Raw genomic sequence first — 26,281 nt, 5'->3', positions numbered from 1 at the left:
TTAATAATGCAAACATTTTGCTTATGTAGATGCAACATTTGTACATACTGTTGAGAATTCTGAGGTTGATCCTACCATAATTCACCAGGTTGACTTTAATTTAGTCACAAATGATCATGTTCACACTTATTAAAAACCAAAACTGTTGCTACAAACATGATTAGTTACCTGTTTATAGAGCCAGCCCCTCACCACCACCGGGATGTTGAGGTTTCGTTTAATGGCTTGATCCCTCTTGCCAAAACTGTGACATTTACTCGAACCTCTCGATCCCTGCAAGGACACAAGGGTGAACTAAGTTGTTTTGCCTACATTAAAACAAAAAAAAAACCCCCCAAAAAAAAAAAAAAACAAGAGTGTGCTTACCTATTGGAGAGATGTATTGACCTTCAAATAGTCAAAACCATGGCAAAAAAAGGGCCATGGCCTTACGACAAGATGTGAAAATACAGAACCAACCAAGGATGTTTTTAATAATGTTATAAATATACGAGGTCATTCTCGAGTGTGTAATACTGTGTAACTATTTTTCAGTAAGTACTCTTTCTGCAGAGATACCTGCTGTCCACTTGAAAGGCTCACTAAAAGGAGACGTATTTTTTTGTATGTGTTGAAAAATTGATATGTATTGAAGTGACACAACCTTGAACTGATTTACAAATAAATCTGAATGAAAAAATGTCAACTACGTCAATAGCAATGTGTGTGCCTTTAAAAGGCGGGGCCTGGCCTGGTGAGTGCCGTGGGAGTCAGCGAAAGAGTGTTGGCTTGCTGTTAACTGGCTAACCTGTTAGTCACTCTGCGTGTTAAACACTTGGCCGTCATTTGTGGCTATGCAGTTAGTGTATGGTGTTTGTTGTATGTTTATTCTGTTACTATTTGTTAAATAAAGCGATTGCAAGTGTACCGGCTGATGTGTCTGACCTTGACCAGCTGTGGAGGGATTACAATTTGTCCTATATTTAATTAGGTAGAGATGTTGGTTTTTTTTACCTTAGATGGGGAGTTGTGTTCGAGAGTTCTACTCAGTGGACACATTAGTCTACTTGTTCTAAGCGACCACCGCGAGGGAGCCAGAGACGACCGAGAGGAAACCAGCGACGACAGCAGGGGAGCCAGTGACCGCGAGGGAGCCGGGAGACAGCGAGCCTGAGGGAGCCGGGAGACAACCAGCCAGCGCGCGTGAGAGAGCCAGGAGGCAGCCAGCCAGCGAGCGTGAGGGAGTCGGCGACGACCGCAAGGGAGCCAGCGACCACGAGGGACCCAGGAGACGTCCAGCCAGCAACCGCGAGGGAGCCAGTGATGACGGGGAGAGAGCGAGCGACGACAGCGAGAGAACCAACGACGACCGCGAGGGAGCCAGCGACGACCGCGTGGGAGCGGGAAATTCACATCCCAAAAACATGGACTTCCAACCCTTTGAAGATATTGACTATAAGCCATTCGATCCCGAGAACAATTTGGACCCAGACAACAACTTCTTCCAGAACAAACAAAGGGTAACAAACTCTGACTATTACCTGGATGAACAATTCAACACTAATATAAAATTGGAAAATGCACTTTCAGTAATACACTTAAACAGTAGAAGTCTCTATAAAAACTTCACAAAAATCAAAGAATACCTGACTAAATTCAATAAATTCAAAATAATTGCCATATCAGAAACTTGGCTTGATGAAGATAAAACAACTGAAATGGAAATAGAAGGTTATGAAATGTTTGCAACTAATAGGGAAAACAAAAAAGGAGGGGGGGTTGCAATATATGTAGACAAAGCACTTAAATGCAGTAAAATCGAGAGATTGACAAACACAATAGAAAACCTAATGGAATGTCTAACCATTGAAATACATAATAAAAAGGCATCAAATATCATCATAAGTTGCATCTATAGGACACCAGGATCATGTATTGACACATTCAATAAAAAACTAACAGATATGCTCAGTTACAACAACGATAAGAAAACACGAATAATATGTGGTGACTTTAACATTGACTTATTAAACCCAAATGGACACAAAAAAACAACCGACTTCATAAATACTATGTACAGCAACAGCTTTTTCCCAGTAATCCTGAAACCTAGCAGAATAACAGTTGACACGGCCACATTAATAGATAACATATTTATAAATAAGATTGACCATAAAATGGAAAGTGGACTTCTCATTAATGACATAAGTGACCACCTACCTGTTTTTGCAGTTTTTCATAATTATTTTGATAGAAAAGCTAAGTCAACAACTCGCATAACAGAAATAAGACTAAGAACCCAACGCTCCACCGACGCCTTTAAGCAAGACCTAGAAAAACAAAACTGGACCGAGGTCTATTCAAACGAAGACCCAAATACAGCGTTTGAAGTATTTCAGTCTACCATAATCTCCTTATATGATAAACATTTTCCATTAACTAAAGTCTCCAAAAAGTATAAAGACCCAAGTAAGCCATGGATAACGAAAGGCATAGAAAACAAATGTAAAAAGAAAAACAATTTATATAAATTGTTTTTAAAATTGAGAACTGAAGAAGCAGAAAAAAAATATAAGACCTATAAAAATAAACTAGTAAATATTATAAGAACCAGTAAAAGAGATCATTATCATGCACTATTAGAGCAGAATAAAAGTAACACACAAGAAATATGGAAGATACTTAACCAAGTAATCAGAAATAGTCCTAAAAAAATGGATTATCCAGAGTATTTTATCAAAGGCAAAAATACTATTTTGGAAAAAACTGCAGAAATAGCAACTGAATTTAATGAGTATTTTGTCAACATCGGCAGTAACCTAGCAAAACAAATTCCTGATCCAACAAACTTGTTTGAAATAGATAGATATGTAGAAAAAAACTCCTCCACGATGTTCCTTACTGCTGTAAAACAAGAAGAAGTATCAAATATTATAAAAACTTTTAAAAATAAAAAGTCAACTGATTGCTTTAATATTGACATGACAATAATAAAGCAGATTATAGAATATGTAGTGCGACCTTTCACGCACATATGCAACCTGTCATTCAAAGCTGGTATCTTTCCATCAAAAATGAAAATTGCTAAAGTTATTCCAATCTATAAAAGTGGAGAAAGACATCGGTTTACAAATTATAGACCAATATCACTACTACCACAATTTTCAAAAATATTAGAAAAACTATTTTCTCGCAGACTTGATAGCTTTATACAAAAGCATGCGCTGTTAAGTGAGAATCAATATGGCTTCAGGGAAAAGCGGACCACCTCAATGGCAGTTATGGAGTTTGTGGAAGCAATAGCCACTAATATAGACAACAAAGAATTTACTGTTGGGGTTTTCCTAGATCTAAAAAAAGCTTTTGACACAATAGATCACAGTATATTATTGAAAAAACTAGAAAGATATGGCATTAGAGGTGTAGCTTATAAATGGATAAAAAGTTATTTAGAAAACAGATATCAGTACGTGCAACTCAACAATAAAAAAACTAATCAACTAAAAATCACTCACGGAGTTCCTCAGGGGTCAGTGCTTGGTCCAAAACTATTCATCTTATATATAAATGATATCTGCAAGGTCTCAAAACAATTTAAATGTGTCCTATTTGCTGATGATACAACTTTCTACTGTTCTGGAATAAATCTGAAACAGCTCCTGACAACCGTAGAAAACGAATTAAACAAATTAAAAAACTGGTTCGACAGAAATAAATTGTCACTTAACCTGAAAAAATCGAAGTTAATTGTTTTTGGCACAAGACCAATCAAACACCAAGCTAAAATTATGGTAAACTCAATTGAGATAGAAAGAGCGTATGAAACCAAGTTTCTCGGATTAGTAATAGACTCAAAACTATGTTGGAAGCCACATATCGATAACGTAAAAAGAAAAATAGCCAAAACCGTAGGGATCCTCTACAAAACCAAGGAAGTGCTAAATAAGAGATCTTTGTACACATTGTACACTTCATTATTATTACCATATATGACCTACTGTGTGGAAATATGGGGAAATGCCTGCAAAACAAACACACTCCCTATTCTCAACCTACAAAAAAAAGCAATTCGAATTATTAATAGATCAAAATATACGGAACCCACAAATCCACTATTTATCAAATTAAATACGATGAAATTTTATGACCTGGTTGACTTTAAAATCGCCCAATTAATGTACAAAGCACACAATAACCTGCTCTGCCAAAACATTCAGAGGTTTTTCGAAATTCGAGAAAGCAGCTATGATTTAAGAGGTACCAACTTATTCAAAAAACTCAAAACAAGAACAAACATCAAGCAAAGAAGTGTATCTATCAAAGGTGTTAATCTGTGGAATAATCTCGAAACGGACCTGAAAATGAGTAAATCGCTTGCTGAGTTAAAAAACAAATTCAAAAAAATAGTACAAACAACCTACATCAATCAGAGTTAAAATGATAAATTCAAAACATTAAATATAATGATAAATCAGAACTAAGTTGATAAATAGAGAAAGGTATATAAATATCCATTATGAATTTAAGAGAAAATTGACACAAGAGTGTCAGGGTGTGGAAGTATATAATCCCGATACAAACCAAAAGTTGTAAAAATATCACGGTTAAGGGTAAAGTATGAGCCTTAATGGAGACTTCTTTCTTCTTACTTCTCTGATTGATATAAAAATGATTTATTAGATACAATCACATAACGGGGTAGGACTAGATAAGTTTTTTACTTCTTCCTACTCCCTTGAACATAATAACTGTGTTGAATGAAGATTGATTTCTTTCTTTTTACTTTTTTTATCTACCTTATTTTCTGTCAAATTATTACTGTATATATGTTTTATGTTCAATAAACAAACAAACAAACAAACAAACAAACAAACAAATGATGCCAAACTTTGGGCATTTTATGTCTTTTATGCAGTCTGTCCTCCTGGCTAGCAGTTATTGCTGCGGGAGCCTGCAGTAACATTTGTCTATGTGACAAAAATGACAACTGCAAAATTTTACACATCTGCACTGCAGCGAGACCGCAAAAAGTGAAGGACAACTTGAACACATACTCATCCTGCATTTTTATGGTGTGACTTTTGCGACATGAAAAAAAAAATCTACAAGTTTTGCATTTTGCTAAGTTGCAATTCAGTTTTAACATGAAAATATTGACTAAGTTATTACACATTGTGGTCATTAATCAGAATGAAGACAGTGTCATCTCGAGCTGATTAAACCACTTTATCAACATTAGTGTTTCTTGTCAAACAGAGTCGAGAAAATAATTAAAAAGCGGCAAATGGTAAAGAGTTACTTTTCGGGACAAATCTTCTCACCTTTGACGCCGAAGTGGAATCCATTGCTGCTGTGGTCACATTCTTGGAGGACTCTGTGACCATCCTGGGTGATCGGTGATTGGACATGCGGGACTCGATCCTACTGTAGACAAAAGTTAGCATGTGAGCATAGCTGCACTCTGATGTTCATTCTCACTTCCAGTGGTACAAATATAATACTATTACTGGACTTAAGTATGTTATTGCACGATCTGTACTTTACTTACATTTTTTTCTTATTTATTTTGACTTTACTCCCTCCATGTGAAAACAGCTGTACTTTCTATTTAAATACTGAGCTATTGGAAAGAGTCACAAAAGAGTGTTGACCCCCTTTGAAAATAGTTTAGAATATCTTGCCATTGGACAACGCAGAAGAAATCACTGCTATAATGCAGTCAGTGCACATCGTGTACATCAATGTCTTGAACCACACGGGCGCACGCACGATCGAGAGTGCAAAGGAGACGCTTCAATTGTGGCTGGCTGTGCAAAAGACTCGCTATATTGAAAGAAAGACAACTTGAGCCATGCGCTCATTTAGACTGCGCATTGTGGTGGCCTTGCGCTGAACATGAAAATAGGGCCCTCTATGTTGAGTGTTTGAGGTGACAGTAAATTTACACTGTGTCCAGCTGTATACTGATTAGATTACATTTAAAATAATTTTCCTTACCTAAGTACCTGAGGTAAATTAGTACTTCTACTTTTACCAGAGTTCTTTTTTAAGGATCTGTCCCCCCACTTCAGCACAGACTGCAAGGACTTTTGCCATCGCTGCTCATTTCCTCTGACCGAGTGAACCGAAACACAGATTTCTGGTCAAAACAGATGTGGCTATTTTCTGGAATTAGTAACACCGTCTGTCCCGACACCAGTGACACTTGTGCTGGCACACAGAGTCCAGAGAGGACAATGGACATGCAGCAAGATAAGGTCAGGAGGATTCAGCAAAATGAATTTTCAGTTGGCTCAGTAAACAATGTCTGGTAAAGAACAAACAGAACAGTCTTCAGAAAGAAAATATATCATACATTGTGTTACAATTCAAAGTATCTCCTCACAAGAGAAGCAGTTTTTTTTTTTAATCCGATATTCAGATTGAGCCGTTAAACTGCATTTTCAAATACCGGTCCCTGTTTTGCGGACATATTATTGATTTGTGGTGGTGTTTGCATGACATTGTCCCATGCCTTATTGATTTCTTACAACAGTGGTCTTATCATGCGCATTGATTATGCAAATGCCAATGTATTTTGACACAAACACACTCGTGTTAAGATTAAATAGATACTTAGGAGTTGAAGCTGTCACATAATACTGCATCAGTGTTTTTGAAAGAGAACGTCACAGTTGTGACTGACATGCAACTGCGGGCCACATTTACTCAATAAAAATACATAGATATCGAATCAATATGAAATGAGAAATATCAACATGGAAATGTATCATATGGTATCTCACAGTGTCGATACTAGAGAAGGGCAGGCTACTTGGGAATTGATTGATTGTGCGAAACTGATTTTGGATTCATTTGACCTAAGTGAGATTAAGGCTGAATAGAGTGTAACGCTTGGCTGCAATCAGCAAATGTAACCCTGAAGGTTCTGCAAGTCTCGAGTTAGTTTGCTGTCGAGAGAACAGTAGGTGTACCATGGATATAAAAAGTCTACAGTGTACTCTTTCAAATGCAGGGTTTTTGTGATATAAAAAAGATCAATGGGTAATTTCAAAACTTTTTTTTGGACCACGAATGTAACATACAGTATAACCTAAACGTTTAAATTCTTCAAGTATTAAAAAGCTTTAAATTACTGAAATATTGTGGTTGCACAAGTGTGCACACCCTCATAACTGGGGATTGTGCTGTGTTCCGACTGAGCCAATCACATTCAAACTTGAAAATACCTCTGATTAATCTGTCCTAGTAGGCTTTTGCTAACATTTGTAAAGCAATTACTGCAAAACACTAAAGGTTTTGTGTTAACCCTAACCCTTCTTTAAACTGTTCATAATTCCCTCCTCCTTGTCAAAGATGTCCTGATGAAGACAAAAAAAGTGTGAAAATGTGGCAAACCATGCTTTACTCAAATCCAACATTTCAATAAATCCTGATTGCAAATACGGTTGATTTAGACCGGTCTCAATTGATGTCTTTTTAATGTCGTGTCATCAGCCGCGGAGGTTGAAAAAAGTGCCAAACCTAATTTGACAAAGCATGAAGAAGAAAGTACAGCTAACAAATGAAGGAGTAAATGGAAGACGTCATCATCAAAATGAATAAGCAAATGAAATATGCTTACTGAAAAATATACAGTGCTTAAGTACAGTAGCAAAATAGTTGTACTTAATACTTTCAACACTGCTGACATGCAACGGTCCAGTGCTTCGAAATCTACTTCCCAATCTGACTGGGCTCATGATAGAAAACAATGTGCGACCCGTTTCTGTGACATTTCTGCCACTGCCGCTCCTGCATTGTTTCACAGCGATGGGAAAATAAACTCTCTCCTCTTCCTGCTCGGGTGTGCAGCACTACGATTGAGGTGGAGAAGTACGAGTGAATGAGTGGAGAAAACAAGATAACAAAGTCAACATAACTCTTCTTTGCTGAAAAACGCGCACTGCAGCAGTCATCTCTTCCAGGATGTTTCTTGTCATATCAAGGGGGCTGTTTTATGTGACACTTGCTCGTGTTTACCATGACAGTCATTGCAGTGGTTTCCCAGGAGATTTGTTGCGGTATGTGCGCTGAGGAGGGGGGATATTTCACATTTGTGAGAGTGTCAAGGCTGGCTTTTTTACGACAATAATGGGAATTGGATCATGTTAAATGTCTGTCCTTTCTGCGCCATAAGAACCTTATGAGGACAAGCGGTTCAGGGAATGGATGGATAGAGTGTTTAGCTGAGAAGCTGATTATCTGGGTGATGATTAATATGGGAGTCCAATTTTAAAAGGCCAAAATATAGACTGGTGACTGGTACACAAGACAATACCTGTTCTCGTAGGGAACCTATTTTTTTCCTATGACACAAAGTCCTTTAATCCCTGGAGAAAGCCCCTTTCTACTCAGTAGTATTAAGAACTGCCGGGTTCCTGTGGGACTCTCAAGAAAGACAGTGCTATTGTGCAAGAGGAGGGCATATGCCTTTAACTGCTTGTCAGTCAATTGCAGGGCATACAGTAAATGAACAAACAACCCTTCACACTCATGTTCACACCTCTGGACAATTAGTCTTCAATAATACCTCCTTTCATTATAATTTTTTTGGGGGGAGGACTCCTGGGAATTAAGAGACTGGGACACTTTTTCACCCCAATAAACATTTGAATAAGCGGGAATATAGCGTCAATAAGGCTTTTCAATGAAAAATTGTGATGTAAAAAAAATTGGACCAAAACTTTATCCACCATTAATGTTGCCAATACCCCGTACAACTCAATAGAAAAAAGAAATGCATCCATTCATTCATTATCTGAACCGCTTCTCCTCATGAGGGTCACGGGTGTGCTGGAGCCTATCCTAGCCGTCTTCAACAACCATTCACAATCACAATTACACCTAGAGACTATTTAGAGTATTCTGTCAACCTACTGTGCATGTTTTTGAAATGTGGGAGAAAATCATAGTACCTGAAAAAAACTCACACAGCCACGGGGAGAACATGCAAACACGACACAGGAATGCCAGAGCCCAGATTGGAACGCTGGACCTCTGTACTGTGAGGCGGACCTGTTCATCAGTCAGTCACCTTGCCGCCCGGGAGGAAAAAATAACCAACTGAAATAATATGGTTGCATATGTGTACAGCCTCAAAACTAACTATTCAAATTCAAACTCATGTTAAATGGGAGTCAGCACAGTCATGCCACCATTTAAAGTGCCTCTGTTAGATGTTCTGGTGGCATTTTTTGCTCTCGAGCTGACACCTGAAGGTTTTGTGTGAAAACTGATTGCTATTTGGCCCGGTTCATCATTCCTTTCGTCCTTACCGAGGCCCCGGTGCAGAGGAAGAAAAACAGCCTCAAAGTTTGCTGCTGCCAACAACCATGCTTGACTGGATAAATATCATGTTCTTCTGGTCAAGAGCAGGGTTGCGTCTGCAAATCTCTCAAACAAAATCTCCCAAACACGTGGCGAAATATGTATGGGGAGTTGTGAGTTGAATTGGAAGGGTGGAAATTTATTCTGCACTTACTGTAGACTTGCTGAAAATTCTCTCCGAAACTTCCCACTTACTTATCCACGAGGGGCATTCGCCTGACACTATTCTTGGTTACAAACTGGAGAATGCGAATAAATCAACGTCACTTTTGTGCTGCTCCAAGCAGACAATATTTGATCATCTTGCAAACGTGTCATGCGCCACCTGCCGGCTGGAACATAATCGCACAAAAAATGGCTTTAATTATGCTGTAAAGCCATCAAGCGGCTTTGACGGGTTTGCAAGCACGATCTGTTGGCAATGTCATAAAATGAAAGGCGGTAAAGCCAGCTGTCACACAACACGATGTTCCGTACTGAGGTAAAGGAAAGGTTAAAAAACAACAACAACACTACTCATCAAGGATGGCTACTCTGTTGTGGTACTGAGTCAGGCAACAAAAACCACAATGTTTTATTGCATTTGCTGTATGACTTTACTGACATTGAAATAAATAGCCTAGGAGGAAATATGCTATAAAAGCAGACTGATGAGTTTTACTGAGACGTGACACGAACAAAGTCGAAAATGTATTTGAGTACATCTTGGATCTGAGTGGAGATTGGATTCAGGCATCATCGTAAAAATACTCTGTGATTGATATGCTGTCAACTTTAAATGTCATTCGGGTTATGAACACAACCCATCTTTGAGCAAATATACTGTATGTCTTCCAAGTTGGTCATTTTCACACAGTGTAGGATCCAGAGGCATGTGGGCTCCCTCCAGTTTGCCGCTGCTTGAGTACAGCACATTTACATTTAATCTTTATGAACTCTGCTTTTTAAAGTGTAATTTAAGTATTTTTTTTAATAAAATGTCGCATGTATCCATCCATGCATCCATCATCAGAGTCGCTTATCCTCACGAGAGTTGCGAGCCTGCTGGAGCCGATCCCAGCTGACTTTGGGCAGTAGGCGGGCTACACCCGAAACTGGTTGCCGGCCAATCGAAGGGGACACATAGATGAACAACCATTCACACTCACAATAACACCTAGGGACAATGTAGAGTGTTCAATTAACCTACCGTGCATGTTTTTGGAATGTCGGAGGAAACCAGAGTACCCAGAGACACAGGGAGAGCATGCAAACTGCACAGAAGAAGGGCAGAGCCCTGAATTGAACCCCGCACCTCCATACTATGAGACTGACGTGACGTAATACATTACAAGTGGATCAATATTTACGTTTTGTATTTAATATATTCCTACATTTAAGTGTATTTTATGTAAAAAGTTTGACAACCACTGCTGTAAGTGTTCTGTGACTGAACTCATTTTCTCATTAAGTCTTAATTGAAAGCTTCTCCTGCGCTAGTTCCGCATGATTAAACTTTGACTAGGCACTCTCCCAGTATAATTTGGAACTCCTATTTCCTGACCTTGAACTGAAGAAAAATGTAAGGCGAACTCACTTGTCCTGTAGCGTGTATTCCGTGTTTTCTGGTGAAATCTGCCCGGTAACAGGGTGCCGAAATGATGTACCGGTACACCTCACGTTATGGCTGCAGGAGAAGAGAAAAAGAAGTCGTTTATCAGGGAAGGAATCAGGTTCTTGCACAGCCAACATACAGATATGACGTGATGGTTTGAACCCAAACCTGCTAAAATGTTGTTAAAATCGTCATGTCATCACCCCATAGTTCAACTCGTTATCGCAGCATACACGAGGGGCCGCTAACCTGGGTTTGGTCACATGATACTTGCAACGCAAACACAACAGCATCAGTTGCGACGTTAATTTACGTTGATAGCAGAGAGCAGTATTGCCCAACACGAAATGGAGTGAAGTTATTATTCAAGCTAACACCAAATTCCCACATGTATATCTTTCAAATTGGTCGAGAGAACAGAAGATAACGGATGCATGCAGGCTGGTCATGACAACCCTCATTGACTCACCAAATCCTTTAAGGTTCTTTTGCTTTGGATTAGGACTAAACTATTTTTCAGTATGCACAATTTGATGCCACCAAATTGAAGCAGTGCAGCTTTCTGTTAGCTCTGCTCAGCGCCCCAACCATTTAATCTTTAATCACCATCAGCCAAGGGAAACATTTCATTCCCAATCATAACTTTTATTATATAACCTTGGACTAAAAATAGAGTGAACAAACACTTCTGCAGATGTTCTAAAAACATGCTCCACATACAAAATATCGGCAATAACCATGTTCACGCACTCATCGCTTTAGGTGCACTGAGGGTGATTGTATTACTGTTGCGATGATGGGCTGAAACAACAGCAATGCTGAACGATTCAAACATAATTTCTCACTATGTTGAGATTTATGAGTTGACGTTCTGGAAAATTTCAGACAACATATTGAACAGTATTGATGTCAAGAGATTCAGCGCATACAAACAACATCACACATAAACACTACAAGTACAAGTACAAGGTTGCCACAGCCATATACTATGTACACAATTCTAAACCCAGATGCCCAGGCACTGGGCCAGGCTTGTTCCTGGTACCAACTCATCTTGGGCTGATCTGCGCCGGACACACTGTAGAGCACTGCACCACCAGCACATCCCCCGTTAATTAGAAAGCTGCATTCTTTGAGGCTTTTGTTTCAGCCACATTACTTCTGAACTATTTGTCACGGAATTTGCAGCATCCCCAGTTAGTGCGGCAACACTGCAGCACAGTACATCTATTTGTTTGCAGCCAACTTCATCAGTGCTGGTGGCACTGTCATCCCGAAAGGCCAAATAAACTCCTGCTTGCAGATAGCATACCCAACAGAAGTGCACCGTGCACTGCAGTGGCTGTACAGTGCATAAGAAAAAAGGCATGTGTCCTCCCATATAGAGTGATAGCGTAAGGAGTCGCTGAGGCACTTTCAGCTGCTTAGTGATCTGAACAAACAGTCAAACATGCAATTACAAAATGAAAACACTCATAAGGAGCATGGAGAATGTGCTACACTGACCTAACAGCGTCAATGGATATGGCAAATATATACAGTATATAGCAATAGCAAATGGGCAACAAGAGCTCGATGCAGACGTTACTCGCTTGTCCCTTAAAGGCACATGTCAAAACACGAATACCACACTGTGTGTGTGTGTGTCTTTGGGATACATTACACTTTATCAAACCAATTAATTTCTTTACATTTTAAAACGTTTTTAAGCACACATTTAGGATAACACAAACACATACAAACACATAATATATTGAGAGAGCGCAAGAACAAAAGGATTATAAAAGTACTGTGCAAAAGCGTAACAGCAATAATCTTTCCCAAAAATATACATTATAAAATGAACCGACAGCTTAATGTCGGCGAAAAAGGATCCAAGAGGATGTGAAGTTCAATAAGCTTCAGCAAAAACTAATCTGAGATGAAATACTTCCTGTTTGCATACAACTTGCATCCCATATCTCACATCAGACTTCACGACTGCGATTGCTGTGCGGCATAGAGGTGGAACCAAAGTAGTGGTGGTTTGAGCACATCCAACTTACATTAACACAAATTGAAAGTCCTCATGTCAACCACAAACATGACGTGAGCCTTGACCACAGCACGGTATCTGTTCATCATACCACATAATAGCACAGATGCAGTATCTCATGCACTCAGTGGAGACCATCTGAGCTGATGTCGGACACAGAGGCATGGTGAATCAGATGTGTTGCAACAGCTCATCTACCAGAACTACCAGGATATGTATAGGATGTTCAAATGAATCAGAGAAACGTGGAGGTCCACAGTGTGTAGTTCGGGATGGGATGGATCCAACCGGCTCCACTCAAGGGAATACCTCAGCTGCTTATCAGGTCCTCTTCCCTCTCCATGTTTTCCTTCCCTGCACAAGTCCAAACTCCCATTTTTCTAAGTACAGGTATTGGAGTTGCTCTGCTGGACTTGCTGATGTGTGAAGCGTAGCCATAGAGAATGTTCTGTACTGTATCAGTCGTCAAAATAGTGTTAGGAAAAGTTTCTTGCGTTTCTTGAGTAGTGTCAGAATAAGAATTAACAAGGTGAACTCAACGGGAGAGAATGGGTCACTTAAATCAATCAGACATTGATCTTTAATTGGCTAAATGATTAGAAATCTGCCCAAGATGCAGTTGACTATGCAGTGCAGTGACCCAGGAATAAATTTATAAGTTCAGCACACCTCCGAATCCCCGTATGAACTGGTTTATAAGGCACATTGACCTATGATCTATGCCAATAAGGAATTCCAAACTAATCCAGAGGTATGCGAGTGGAGGGCGCAGTACCAACACAAGATTTCAGAAAATATTGAATGGCCTGAGTTGTAATTGGAGATGGTTTCGTTTTTTTTGTGCCTGATCACAACGTTGGGAATTTAGGGGGATTTGCCAAATGTACGCCAATGTTATTGCTTATTTCATCCCTTAAAATATGTTGCCTGTAGTTTTCTCACTTCTATACGGATGTAAAACCATAAATAATAAATAAATAAAATGTTTCTCATAAACCATCACCACTTTATACATTGTATATTTCGTGTAAATTGCGATGAAACTTGTGTGACACCAAACAGCGGCCGGGTGTTCCAGTGGTTAGCACGTCGACCTCACAGTGCAGAGGTCTTGGGTTCGATCCCGGCTCCGGCCTTCCTGTGTGGAGTTTGCATGTTCTCCCCGGGCCCGCATGGGTTTTCTCCGGGTACTCCGCTTTCCTCCCACATTCTAAAAGCATGCATGGAAGGCTGATTGGACACTCTAAATTGTCCCTTGATGTGAGTGTGAGCGCAGGTGGTTGTTCGTCTGTGTGTGCCCTGCGATTGGCTGGCAACCAGTTCAGGGTGTCTCCTGTCTACTGCCCGAAGACGGCTGGGATAGGCTCCAGCACACCCCCGTGACGCTTGGGAGGATAAAGCGGATCGGAAAATGGATGGATGACACCAAACAAGAAATGTGTAATCAGTCCCAATGGTGAAATTTCTTCAGTGCATTGAGTTGTCATGTTCACAATCGGACAGATCAAATATGCCGACATGCATAAATGAATGAATGAAAGCTTGAATGAGCGAATTAATTAATTAATATTTTAGCCAGAAATTCACAGTTATAGTTAATATTTAAATGTACAGTTCAAGGGACACACATTCTCAGTTGGGTGTTCACATAGTCATCTATTTGCAGACATTTGGAAGGAACATCGTATACTCTGTTACTTGCTGAAAAACTAGAAGAAAAAAAAAACAGTTTTTATGCTCGTGGCAAAGCAATAAGAGTTTTAATTTGACACGATCTTGTGGAATCTTTGTGCCAGGGAACTATGTGGAACTGAGTTGAGGAGCTTCATATCGACAAAAGTTGTACTTTGGTGCCAATAAACTGTGTTGAACTGAGTTGAGGAACTTCATTTAGACAAAAGGAGTCCTTCACGGCCATCCCGGTGCCAATGAACTGTGTTGAAGTGAGCTGAGGAGTTTTATTTGTACAATAAAATACAGTACAATGCATCCTGATTTACATAGTGCTTTCACAACAGCTGCAGCTGTAACAAAGCGCTTCACAGAACAGTTAACATAAAGTAAAATTATAAACACAATACATAACATTAAACACGGATGGTCGTGCAGAAAGAGCTATTTGCCAAAAGTAGTTCTTTGTCATCAATATGTCATGATGGTGGGAAAGAACTATGTGGAAGGGGGTTGAGGAATTTTATTCAGGCAAGAGTTTTGTCACCATATTGTTGGTATGTAATGGAAATTTTAAAAAAACATTTTCGAGGGTGTGTCAAATTCATCAATTGTGAATTTTCATCAATGGATAAATGTCGCTCAATGTTGCTTAACAAGACATTGTTATTGTTGCAATTTGCAATGAGTCAAATCAGACATCAATGTTGTTTGTCCCCAAAAGCAGATATCTTATGCGGTGAAGCTGCACACTTGTTTTGTCCTGTCAGAAATAGCAAACAGATGTTAACACTAAATAAGAGAAAACAAGGCTGCACTACAAATGCACACGCAAACACACACACAACATCAACGTTCTAGTCAATCAGCCCACCCCGAGTGAGTGTGTAGGAGTGTGCAAGAGAAATACCCAGAAGCGTCATGTAGCAGCATCCAGTCAAGCAAGCTGAATGAAATAAGCCTTAATAATAGTGCACGCGTTCTCTCAGCGAGCCATTAAGCAGATAAGCATTCCGCAGCGTGATTTGCACATGCTGACCGACCTCTATCGGTTTCGCAGCAGCCCTACATTTAAGCCTTTCCAGTCATCCTTACTGGTTAGTTCTACTGCAAATCAAACACTGACCCGCCTGTCCTCGTCATTGTCACTCACAACGATCATTATCACCATTAGCAGCATATCTACAGAGCAGATATACAGCAGCCATTTACGACCATTACAGATGACAGTCATCTTTCTGCGAATATATGCAATCTGAGACGGCATCAATACCACATGAAAAATGATAATGTGACAACCTTGGTGGGGGTATAAAACACTTGAGGGAATTTGCAGCAAAGCAGTGGGACTCCAGTGAAAGGCGAAGAGGCCAAAACGTGCGCCAAGGCTTGCCAGTGTCTTAAAAACAGTCGGTCAGAGAGTTTGGCACAATTTGAAAGACTGGTGCTGGCTACCACGTCGTTAACATTCAAGGCACACCCACCCTTCTGACACATCACATTTTATTGGCGTCCCGGTGGCGTGCTCAAAAACACAAGCAATCAGAAACACAAGCTAGGCAGCCAGCTAACTGCTTCCACTTTATGAAGAGCTGTAAAGTTGCCAGTTCGTCCTCACAGCAAATTATGAATATTACGAGCCTCATGCTCAGGGTGATATTCGTTCTAGTTCTTATTCACAATACACATTTTAATTACATGTACACACTCTTTTGAAAATACAGTTTGTGGTTTTCTCATGCATAGGCACTAAATGCAGCGAAGTACAGCCCGAGAACCATTGAAAAGAGTACACTTTGTGAGTGTGGGATTACCTGAAAAAGGCTTGCATTTTATGAAATCATGAACAATACAAAATCCTTAAACCTCTTTGAGTGATCCCATTTTTGCAACAACTAAAATCCACCCACCTGTTTTCTATGAAGCCGCAAAAAATATATGAAAACACACATTTTATCGGGCCGTTTTCAAACATGGTGTTGTGTCTGCGTCAAAAAATGGAGTGGCAAGACTTTCATAGATTTTGTTGTCTTAATCTAGACTGGACTTCAATGTATGTGCAAAATCCAGATTTTTTATTTTTTTTGCCTGCTGATTGGATTTGTTTTTTAAATCCATCTTCTCATCTTTTCGATGTTACGTGTCACGCGCATCGATAAGATCAGGCATGTCTAAGGAAAAATGCTAGTTGTGACAAAAGATGAACATTGCATTTGGCAAATGACTCTTCACTTTCAGAGTGCAACTGAAAAAGTCTTCGAGAAAAAAAAAAAAAGATTAAGGGTGTTTTTCCAGCAGTACAGCACCAGCCCCAGAGGGGAGAATGTGGCCCAGACAGGCTTAGTAGCTGCTTGGCTATGCCTGGGTCCCAAAATTACATCGTCCCTCTGGACTGTGCACTGGCATAGTCACTTGAGAGTGCCTTGTTGTCATCTTTAAGTGCATGCACACTATACAGAAAGGGGGGTGGCGTGGCTGCTTTCAGGTGTTTCCGAAAGCAGGTAGGAGGCACAATTTTTCACAAATTTGAAGTTTGTTCTATATAGTGAACTGACACAAAATGCCTCTTCTTGCCGACCTTCCCCCTCCGCGGTCTTCCTCCTTCCTGTGATGACCAATTCATATTAAGGAGGTTCAAGGGCACACCGCTCTGAAACACAAACATACTGTATCGGCACACGACCGCAGCAAGTGTGTCAGGCCCTATAAAGGTCAGGGCCCGTCTCAGATGACGAGCCCTCGCGAACGTAAAGGGCCATTGGCCTCAGGAAATCCCAGGTTAATTAAGAGTAACAGCCCGACTTTCCACCTCCATGCTCCAAGGGGCCGCACCGGGCATGCAAAGCATTCGACTGTGATATACTCATTTCAATTGATGGCACTTCAATGAGAACAAAGGGTAAATTAGGCAAGAAAGCCTATGTACATCATCTCGTTGAAAGTTAACAGGGCAACAGTAACAACGGATGTTCTGTTTTGTATCTGAATTCCATTTTACATTTCACAATGACAAAAACACAGTGACTGCATGACTGGTTTTTGGTCCGCTAAAGGTGGATTAACCGAACAATAGAGACAAAAAACATTTGTCATCTCTTCTCGTTCTGTTTTTAATACTGCCAGAACAGATAAAAGTATGCAAAGACTACTACAAATATTTTAAATACATTTAATTAAGTGTCACAGGAATGGCCACATGAGTAAATTTCAACCAAGGCCAACGGGAGAGTTAACAGTCAGTTAATGGTGTGTGTTTTTTATTGTTTAATGGGATAAAATATTCTTTTTGGATGTTCTGGTGTGCTTTTTTCCCATACCAGTGCCTGCAGGAGATAACCTACATCAGTCTTTCGCAAACCGTTTACAACATGCACCACTGAAAAAAAATGTGTCCTCCAAGAATTACAAAGGCCAACATTAAAATACAGCGGTGTAGCTGGTCTAAGTGTTAATGAAACTAACATTGCATTTCAGTGACACATTATACACAATTTGAATATTAACACTGTGCCAAAATACAGGAAAACAATACAAAAAAAGTTCTATGCAACCGAACTATCGGAGCACTGATTCTTTCAAGCACCACAAAAGTGGAGCCCGAATAACACTAGTGGTACGAGTACCACACTTTAAGAATCACTGATCGACATCATTGATCGAGCTCAACATTCCATAGTTGTCCTTTAAGACTCCATAAAGTAGTTAAGCTATCACCTTTGTAAAGCAGTCATTTTGTCGCAGTTGATTCAAGACATAATTAAGATCAATTAGACACAAACAACTCCTTGTCATCAAACAAATTACAACCAATTAGGTGATTGATTAAGCAATCAGGGTGTTCAGCTTTTTTCATTTTAACAAAGCAATTAAGTGTTACGTTAATAATAATTATAATGTCAATTGAATGCACTCAGTAACTATCTTAAATCAAACTTAAAATATGTTTCAGATAAATTGTTTCTTCTTTTTTTTTGCAGCAGCAGCATAGTTTTTCGTGTCTTAGTTAGAGACACCTGTATATTGACTTGATCAGAATGGCACTTTACATTGAAAAATATGAGGTCACAAATTGGATCTTACAGCAGACTTTTTGATGGGAGACAGGCTTGATGAGGGGAAAAAAGAGCAAGCCTGATGAAGGATTTTAGGGACCTCTCTGCATATGCAAATGAGACATTAATGGACAGAATATTCTAGATGGATAAAATACTGTCCCACTCTGCAGTTAAAGATGCCTTTGCTTGTGGTACTGTATGTACCGTAGTACAAGTCAGAATTGTTTTATTTCCACACTGTTTCCTTTTCGTCTGCTGCAAAAATCCGATCCAGAACATGTGCTGCAACAAAACAATCCAAGTGCACTGCAAAGCCAAACACAGCTAATCACTTAGGCGTGCAATGTAGGACAGAAGGGGATGCTAGATGCTCGGAAAAAAAGGGAATGCTCAAAATCTCCAGCAACAGCAAATAAACAGTGGGCTTCAACACAATCAGCTAAGCCCAAGAAAAGAAAGAGAGACAAGGCAGGGTGTTAGGTGAGGTAACTAAATGTGAAAGCATTGTAAACAAATCCAATTCAGTCAGCAACCCTTCATGAGAGTCATAAAAGACTTACTATACTATCATTAAAAATACCTTAGGGTGACAACACCGTCCTTTTTTATATATATATATATATACTGTACGTATATATATTTTTTTTTTTAACGGTCAATTTTAAAACACTTAATATCCAACAAACCAATGGGGAACTTGTGGTGTGACACGATGGAAAGCATGTGAGATAAGATCCTCAAGGAATACACCCAAGCAGAATTTCACTTGAATTTGACCTGTGCAGCCTTGAGTCCTTTCAGGAGAGCTCCACCCATGTGTAGGAGGCTTAAAGAGCGAGCAATCACTGTACTGTCAGCAGAATTCAAACCGAAACTATGAAGCTGGACAAACAATACAGTGAAAAAGAGCGCTGCAGCACGTTTCATGATATGGTCAACGAGCATCATATGTAATTGTGACAAAGTTGTGACATTAAAACAGGGAATCAAAATGTTATGAAGAAAGAAAACAAGCTTTTAACAGAATTTATAGGCAGGCTGTTTGAGTTTTACTGTCGTGCAGTCCACTGTGCAGCAGAGACGAAGGCTCTGTCATTTGAATCAACCAAAAATGTACACTCACAGCAAGGTCACAGATGTTATGAATTAACTACTGACGATCCATAGACTTTGATTGACTTATTTAATTTGTCGAGTGGTCATAATACAAGTTGAAACAACACTGAGATAATGCAATAAAATACACCTCCGAACCAACAACGCGGCAGAACCGTCATGCAATGTGCACGGTTTCTGCAGCTACTTTTGTTGCAGAATGGTGGCGTCGCGTCACAGATGTCATGGCCAATCAAAAATGCCATATTGCATCACATGATTTCGAACAACAAAAATTATGTTTCCGGGAACCAAACGAGATACTGCCAGCCAGTTGCTGCCAAGCCAAGCCAGTAGACTATATACAATATCTCTACAGCGGTTTGCAAAAATGCTTACCGTAATTATATTCAGAATTTCATATGACTTGTTGACAATTGTCTAAATCAGTCATAATCTGCCACATCTCTGAGTGGGCATATGTCTCACAACATTTTGAAATTGAGAGCATTCCGATTGACCCTGTAATGGATTATTTACTATATAATTTTACTGTTTTGTTTTGGGGGGGTTTTAAGTAGATGTAGCATCTCCAAATAAATATAGTCTACTTTTATTTCGAGCAACCACTTGACGAAATAAAATGGAGTACATTTAACAAAAGCTTTTCTCACTGCAGATAGTCCTCAACCTTTGAATTCCACTGCATTTTGTCTCCAAATTTGTGCACCACAATGGGTTACATTTTTGGTTTTAGATCGGTCAGATCAGGCACATATGCTAAAATAAACAAAGGCGGCCTACCTGCAGGTTGCCAGTGCCACTTTCATGCAAAGGTCTGTCATGTCGCCTTTTCCTCTCCACACTCGTCTGCAGCATGACCCCGTCTGATTTGACTAATCGAGACAAGCTCTTATTTGACATACAGACTCCTGTCAACGGGCACACACGCTCACACAAATTGCATATGTTCGTGGTAAGATTATCTTTCTGATCTCTGATCGCCATAATCCCTCAACATCCGAAACAAATCTCACACATACACAGACAAAATACTCTGGGTTCTGTACGACCTCTTGTTTTCTCATTTTAGTGCGTCATTACACCCCTCTGAGCCTGGACATCAGACTAATTAAACTCAATTAGCTCTTAGCGCAGCACTTTACACAATTATGAGACAACCAACCAAAGATAAAACACTGCTGTACTTTTGTCCTTTCAAGCATACAGAATTAACTAGTAAGTGAGCGATTGTACAGTGTATACAGTAATCCCTCGTTTATCACGGTTAATGGGGACCAAAACCACCCGCGATAAACGAAAATCCGCGAAGTAGCGACCAATTAACATATACAGGTAAAAAAAGAATTTTTTTTTTAATTTAAGTCCGCAAACGGTCCGCAAGAAGCTGCAAAACAACAGTGAGTCACATAGAGCAACATATACAGTACTGTACTCCATGTATATTTAAAAAAAAAAGACATTTTTATATGTTTGAAAAAATCCGCGATGCGCTGAAGCCGCGATAAACGAACCGCGAAATAACGAGATATCACTGTATTTGTATTGTATATATAGCGATAGGTTAATATAACCCAGTTGCCACTGCTTAGTTCAAGAAAAGTGATGTAGACTCACTCCCAAAGTTAGATTCATTGAACACCAATATCAAAAACCTAATAACTCCTCATAAAATCCTGTCAAGTTTTTTTTAATTAGAGCGAAAGCTATTGAAAGACAGATGGATGTGGCAAGGTGGATCAAATTAAGATGAAAAATGCACCATGCATAACCATAAATTATGCAGATTGATAATACCATTAGTCCTTTGGAGTTGTTCAAGATGCAGGTGAATTGGTTGTCATCTCTTTGAACACAAATAGTTCATGCACAAAAAAATAGTTCATGCATCATTGTATGGATCCCTCCACGGTGCAATCCTTCGCCCCCAGGGCGGCAGTATAAAACACTTATAACAGATGTATATGGAAACAGTCGCAAATGCTCTGTAAACTTTAGTAATACTATTTGTTTTCCACAGAATATTAAGAACATATGCCTGGACAAAAGAAGCAGATGTGTCTCCCATGTAGCAGTGAACTGTAGTTACAATCCAAGTCCGCATCTCATCGTCAGATATTAACAAGACACATTTGGCTGCAGTTTAGCCACATCGTTGCCTTACTCTCCTCATAGACGCTGGCAAGCTATCGCACAATCAGTTCAAATAGATTAATTAAATACATTGGGGGAGTTTGGCTTACTTGGCTGAGAGTGGATAACTGAATTCAATGGTTATTTTTAGATCTCTGTATACTGAGAGTGGAAGACTGTTGAGGCTCATTAAGTCACTAAAGTGGAAGAAGGTCTACAGTCGAACCGCTCCAAAATAGACCTGCTAGCAGAAATTAGATTTTAGCTAAACAATCCCCTTTACTGGAATTGGTTTGACCGAGGGTGATTTGCATTTGTCACAATCTTGGGAATTTGAAAGGTCACAGTTTTAATAAGCAGAGAAGGAAGTCCTCAGTTTTAAATACCGCAACCTTCTGCTCAGCACCCACCATTATGTCTTTTCTTCGAAGGTGTCTCCCAGGAAATGCCCTCCTTATTTCTGGGTGTAATGTCCCATGAACCAATTTTAGGAATGTCATTTTTCAAGTCGGGACACTCAAAATTTCAGTTAACAAAGCCATGACCTGTAGCAGCTATATGAGGCACCGTGGCTGCTGGCCACAAGATCCCAACATCAAAGCAGATATTACTCAATCACGCTGCATCAATCACATACCACAGAAATGGATACGATACCCTATTAAAGAATTACCTGCTGCTCTTGGGTGACATTTATCACTGACCACCGGCCACTGCGAGATGACTTATAAATGGGTACAGAAACCTCAGTGCCCAGATGACATTGAGATCCATCATAAACGTGCCTTGATCCATAATAGACCAAAAGGGTTTGCACATTACAGTATGACCCAACTGAGGACTTACAAAAAAAAAAAAGTTTAGTTTGTTTAGTTGGAGAAGATGGAGAACTTCTCAACGATCAGCTATTTTAATTTAACTGTACTGGCTCATTTCAAATGTTAACATGATGCAGAAGCATCCATTGCTGTACATGGATAAGACTGTGTCAAATCTAGTTAGAAAAGTAGCTGGGTTTGATCAAGAGTATGAGACTATAAATCACTGAATGGTGATTGAGTTAACAAAGGAGGCATAATTGAATTTCACTACTTGGACAAATCCAGTGAGACCACATACAATGCAAATACAGTGTTGTCTTGAGATTTGAGTTTAGTTTGTTCATTGACCACGCAAAATCTCATATTACAAATCATTTTTCCCAATTGAAGTGAATGGAAATGACAATCTGTTCCGGCCTCCCACAAGAAAACAACAAAAACATGTCATGTTTTGGGGGGGGGGGGGGGGGGGGGGGAATGGGGGAAAAGTGGCACACTGTAATCGAATTCTTAATTTTAAAAACATACAGTAACGACAGCATTAAATAAAAAATAAAAATAATTCAACTGTTTTTGAAATGGGTCCTTTAATTCAATGCATATTGTGCTGCTCATTCTGGTGTAAGCACTTTCTGGTGTGTACACCTAAGAAGCAGATGGATATACTACACAATTCCTCATCAGTAATATTAGTCGTTTTTAGAAGAGTATAAAGAATTTATGCCGTTGACTTACATTACAGTAGATCGATTGTGAAAAATAACAGTTGTGATTTTTTTTTCCTCTGAATTGCGATTGCGATTTAATTTGGAGATTTTTTTTTTCACGGTCCTTTTCTATGGTGATTTTCAATAAACAATCGTTATTACAACAAACGATATCAGATCTATTATGCTTTATCTGCAATTGGCTGGCAACCAGTTCAGGGTGTCCCCCGCCAACTGCACGAAGACAGCTGTGATAGGCTCCAATACCCCCCGCGACCCTTGTGAGGATAAAGTGAATAGGAAAATGAATGAATGAATTATGCTTTATACAATACTACGACAAAGGAAAATGAAGCATTAACTTATGTGAATGACAGTTTGTCTAGTACAAATTACAGGTAAGTACTTTGATGTGCAGTTTGGTAAGTGTTCACAAAAAACAGCTGAACGTGAAGAATATTTGCTAACATCATCTGCCAAACTGCTGCTTGTTGTGATGTGAGTTGAGAAGAAAAAAAAAAATTGGGCCGAACCACAGCTCGTACCTCGCAGAACTTGTAAATTGGGTCACTCGAAGCTCAAGGCACCACAGTGTACTCTAGTTTCAAGTCAAGTTCCCCACATAGTCAAAAGAAATGTGCACTTGCAATTCAAATAGCATGCAATCCTAAACCAAAATCATGACAAAAAGGAAGTTGAGTGAAGGAATATCACCTTAAATATTGCAGTCATGCAGATCTATCTCAAACATCAACCATGACTATGTCATCTACTGGACTGACTGCCACTAGTATGCACTCATGTTGGCAAGCTGATTTCTCATCGTGAAGCAATATGCTGCATTTACGCCATGTTACAGCTGATTTGAATGTGACAAAATTAAAGTCATTATAAACAAGACATTGAATATTTTAATAAGAAATTTGCTCACAGTAGATTTCCTTTTGAACAAAGAAACACTTTCATTCGTCATTTCTACTTCATAGAACACGACCATCGTTGACGTTTAATTTTCCAAATCTATAGTTGAGTTGGGTATGTGTGCGCCAATCCCTTGAGTGTATACAATACATCACTGTAATGTACTGTATATCGGTCTGTAGGTTGGGCTTTAATAGCGCCTGTGCTCAGGATGGATGTAAACATTCAATTTTGTTTTTCCCTAGGGGTGTTTAGGACTGCAGCGCACTGTACCTGCAGAGATGCCACCGTATAGCCACAAAAGCAAGCGCCCATGCCTAGATCCCTTGAGAAGATACTGTAGTTCTTCTTACATGGCCAAACGGTCAGTGACCTGTGTCACCGCAGGGAGGACCTCTCGCTGTCCTCTCGCCCACACAATCAGATGATACATCAGCTTGCATGCACGTTAAATTCCCACTCCTGCCCTCACACTATCTTTTCACGGTGTGCGGTCCAAAGCACTTTAGCTGGTAAAGCTATTGCCGTAAATTACATGTGAATCGAGGGCGTGAGATACACACCTGGAAGCCGCGCGGTACACCGGCCGCCTCTCATACCCGACTTGAGCGGACCGTCCTGGTTGGCCCAACATGTTAGCGGCGGGTCTGTGATTTGCTGCACTCTCCTCAATGGTGGCTGCGCGCCTACTCGCTCGGCTGACTCCGCCGCTCCTGCCGCTACAGCTGCTGACGTCCTCTGCTGAACGCGCTGGCATTGATTCATTCAAAACATCCTCCTTCCCACTGCTCCCGTGTGAGCCTGCTAAGGTGCAGCTACAATTACACGCAATCACTGAATTGCTCGGTCTTGCGAGGACATTACACTTGTGATGGGTATTATTAAGATCAGTCAACCTCTGCAAGGTATCTTTTAAGAGGCCCCCAAAGAGTAGAGTTAAAAGCACCGGTACAAAGCTTTTAGGCATAAGCCATAATCTTCCTCTCTACTGCCTCACATTCCCTCCCTGCCATATTCTTTCACACCCCCATCTCATCAGAACTGTGCCTCCTTAACACAACGGTTCCCAGAGCAGGACGCCCTCTCTGCTCCATTCTCTCTGCAGTCATCCAGAAACAACGTGCTTGACCAAAAGCAGAGGATGTCGGAGTCGTGACAGGAAAGGATACAGTTTCTGGCAATAAAGCGAGATTAGAGCACAAGTAAACTCTGAAGTCAAATGCACATGGGGTCGGACAATATAGCATTTAACCATAATCTGTTGTTCAAATACGTCTCAAAGTGTGCACATCACTCAAGCTCTGTTCAGAAAGCACTGAGCAGAAAGAATGCTGCACGTTTATGCTTTATTTCCCCAAATGACGGACCTGGGGTGGTGACAAAGAATGTGCTAATAATATGATGAGAGGAAGATGATTTTCACAGTCTCAATGGCTCTCTGAGAGAAATCAACCATGGAATGGTCCTTGACAAAAATGAGTTTGATACCCAGATAAAAACGTGACCAGGAGCCGTTTTTAATTTGTGTTACACATGTATCACTAAGAATGATAAGAATGTGTAGTAGAGGGGGGGAAAATGTTTTGTGCATCCAAAGAAGTTAGAGGTCAAACAGTAATTTGTAATGGACTCTGTTCTAGAGTTCCACTTTTTTTTTCATGCATTCCAGATATCCAAAGAGTACCATTTGGTAACAGTGCAAGATAATATTGATGTATACTGTATGTAACCTCAATGTTTTCCAGCCCTTGCCTTGAAGGAGTGGCTCCAATGGTCATAAAGTGCTTTGCAGAATGTAAACAGTACAGAATAAATCATAAGAGCAAACAAAACAGCCCTTTGCAAAATATGTCAAAAGGGAAGATAATGCATGCTGTATA

The 26,281-nt window shown here is 39.8% G+C and overlaps 1 protein-coding gene across 2 annotated transcripts in view; it reads right to left on the bottom strand.

Annotated features, from left to right (window-relative positions):
• plekha7b (pleckstrin homology domain containing A7b) overlaps window positions 1–26,281 on the bottom strand; it is an 81,151-nt gene that overhangs the window by 39,347 nt on the left and 15,523 nt on the right. For both annotated transcript variants that reach the window (XM_086106833.1, XM_086106830.1), the window contains exons 4-6: window positions 10,925–11,014; window positions 5,301–5,403; window positions 169–273 (exon numbers count right to left, since the gene is read on the bottom strand). In XM_086106833.1, the coding sequence (XP_085962959.1) occupies window positions 169–273; window positions 5,301–5,403; window positions 10,925–11,014 (298 nt within the window). The remainder of the gene's footprint in view (window positions 1–168; window positions 274–5,300; window positions 5,404–10,924; window positions 11,015–26,281) is intronic.

Source organism: Hippocampus guttulatus, chromosome 3 (genome assembly GCF_054856545.1).
Source record: "Hippocampus guttulatus isolate MCC_2025c chromosome 3, RoL_Hgut_1.0, whole genome shotgun sequence".
NCBI lineage: Eukaryota > Metazoa > Chordata > Actinopteri > Syngnathiformes > Syngnathidae > Hippocampus > Hippocampus guttulatus.
This window is presented reverse-complemented; position numbering and strand designations above follow the sequence as displayed.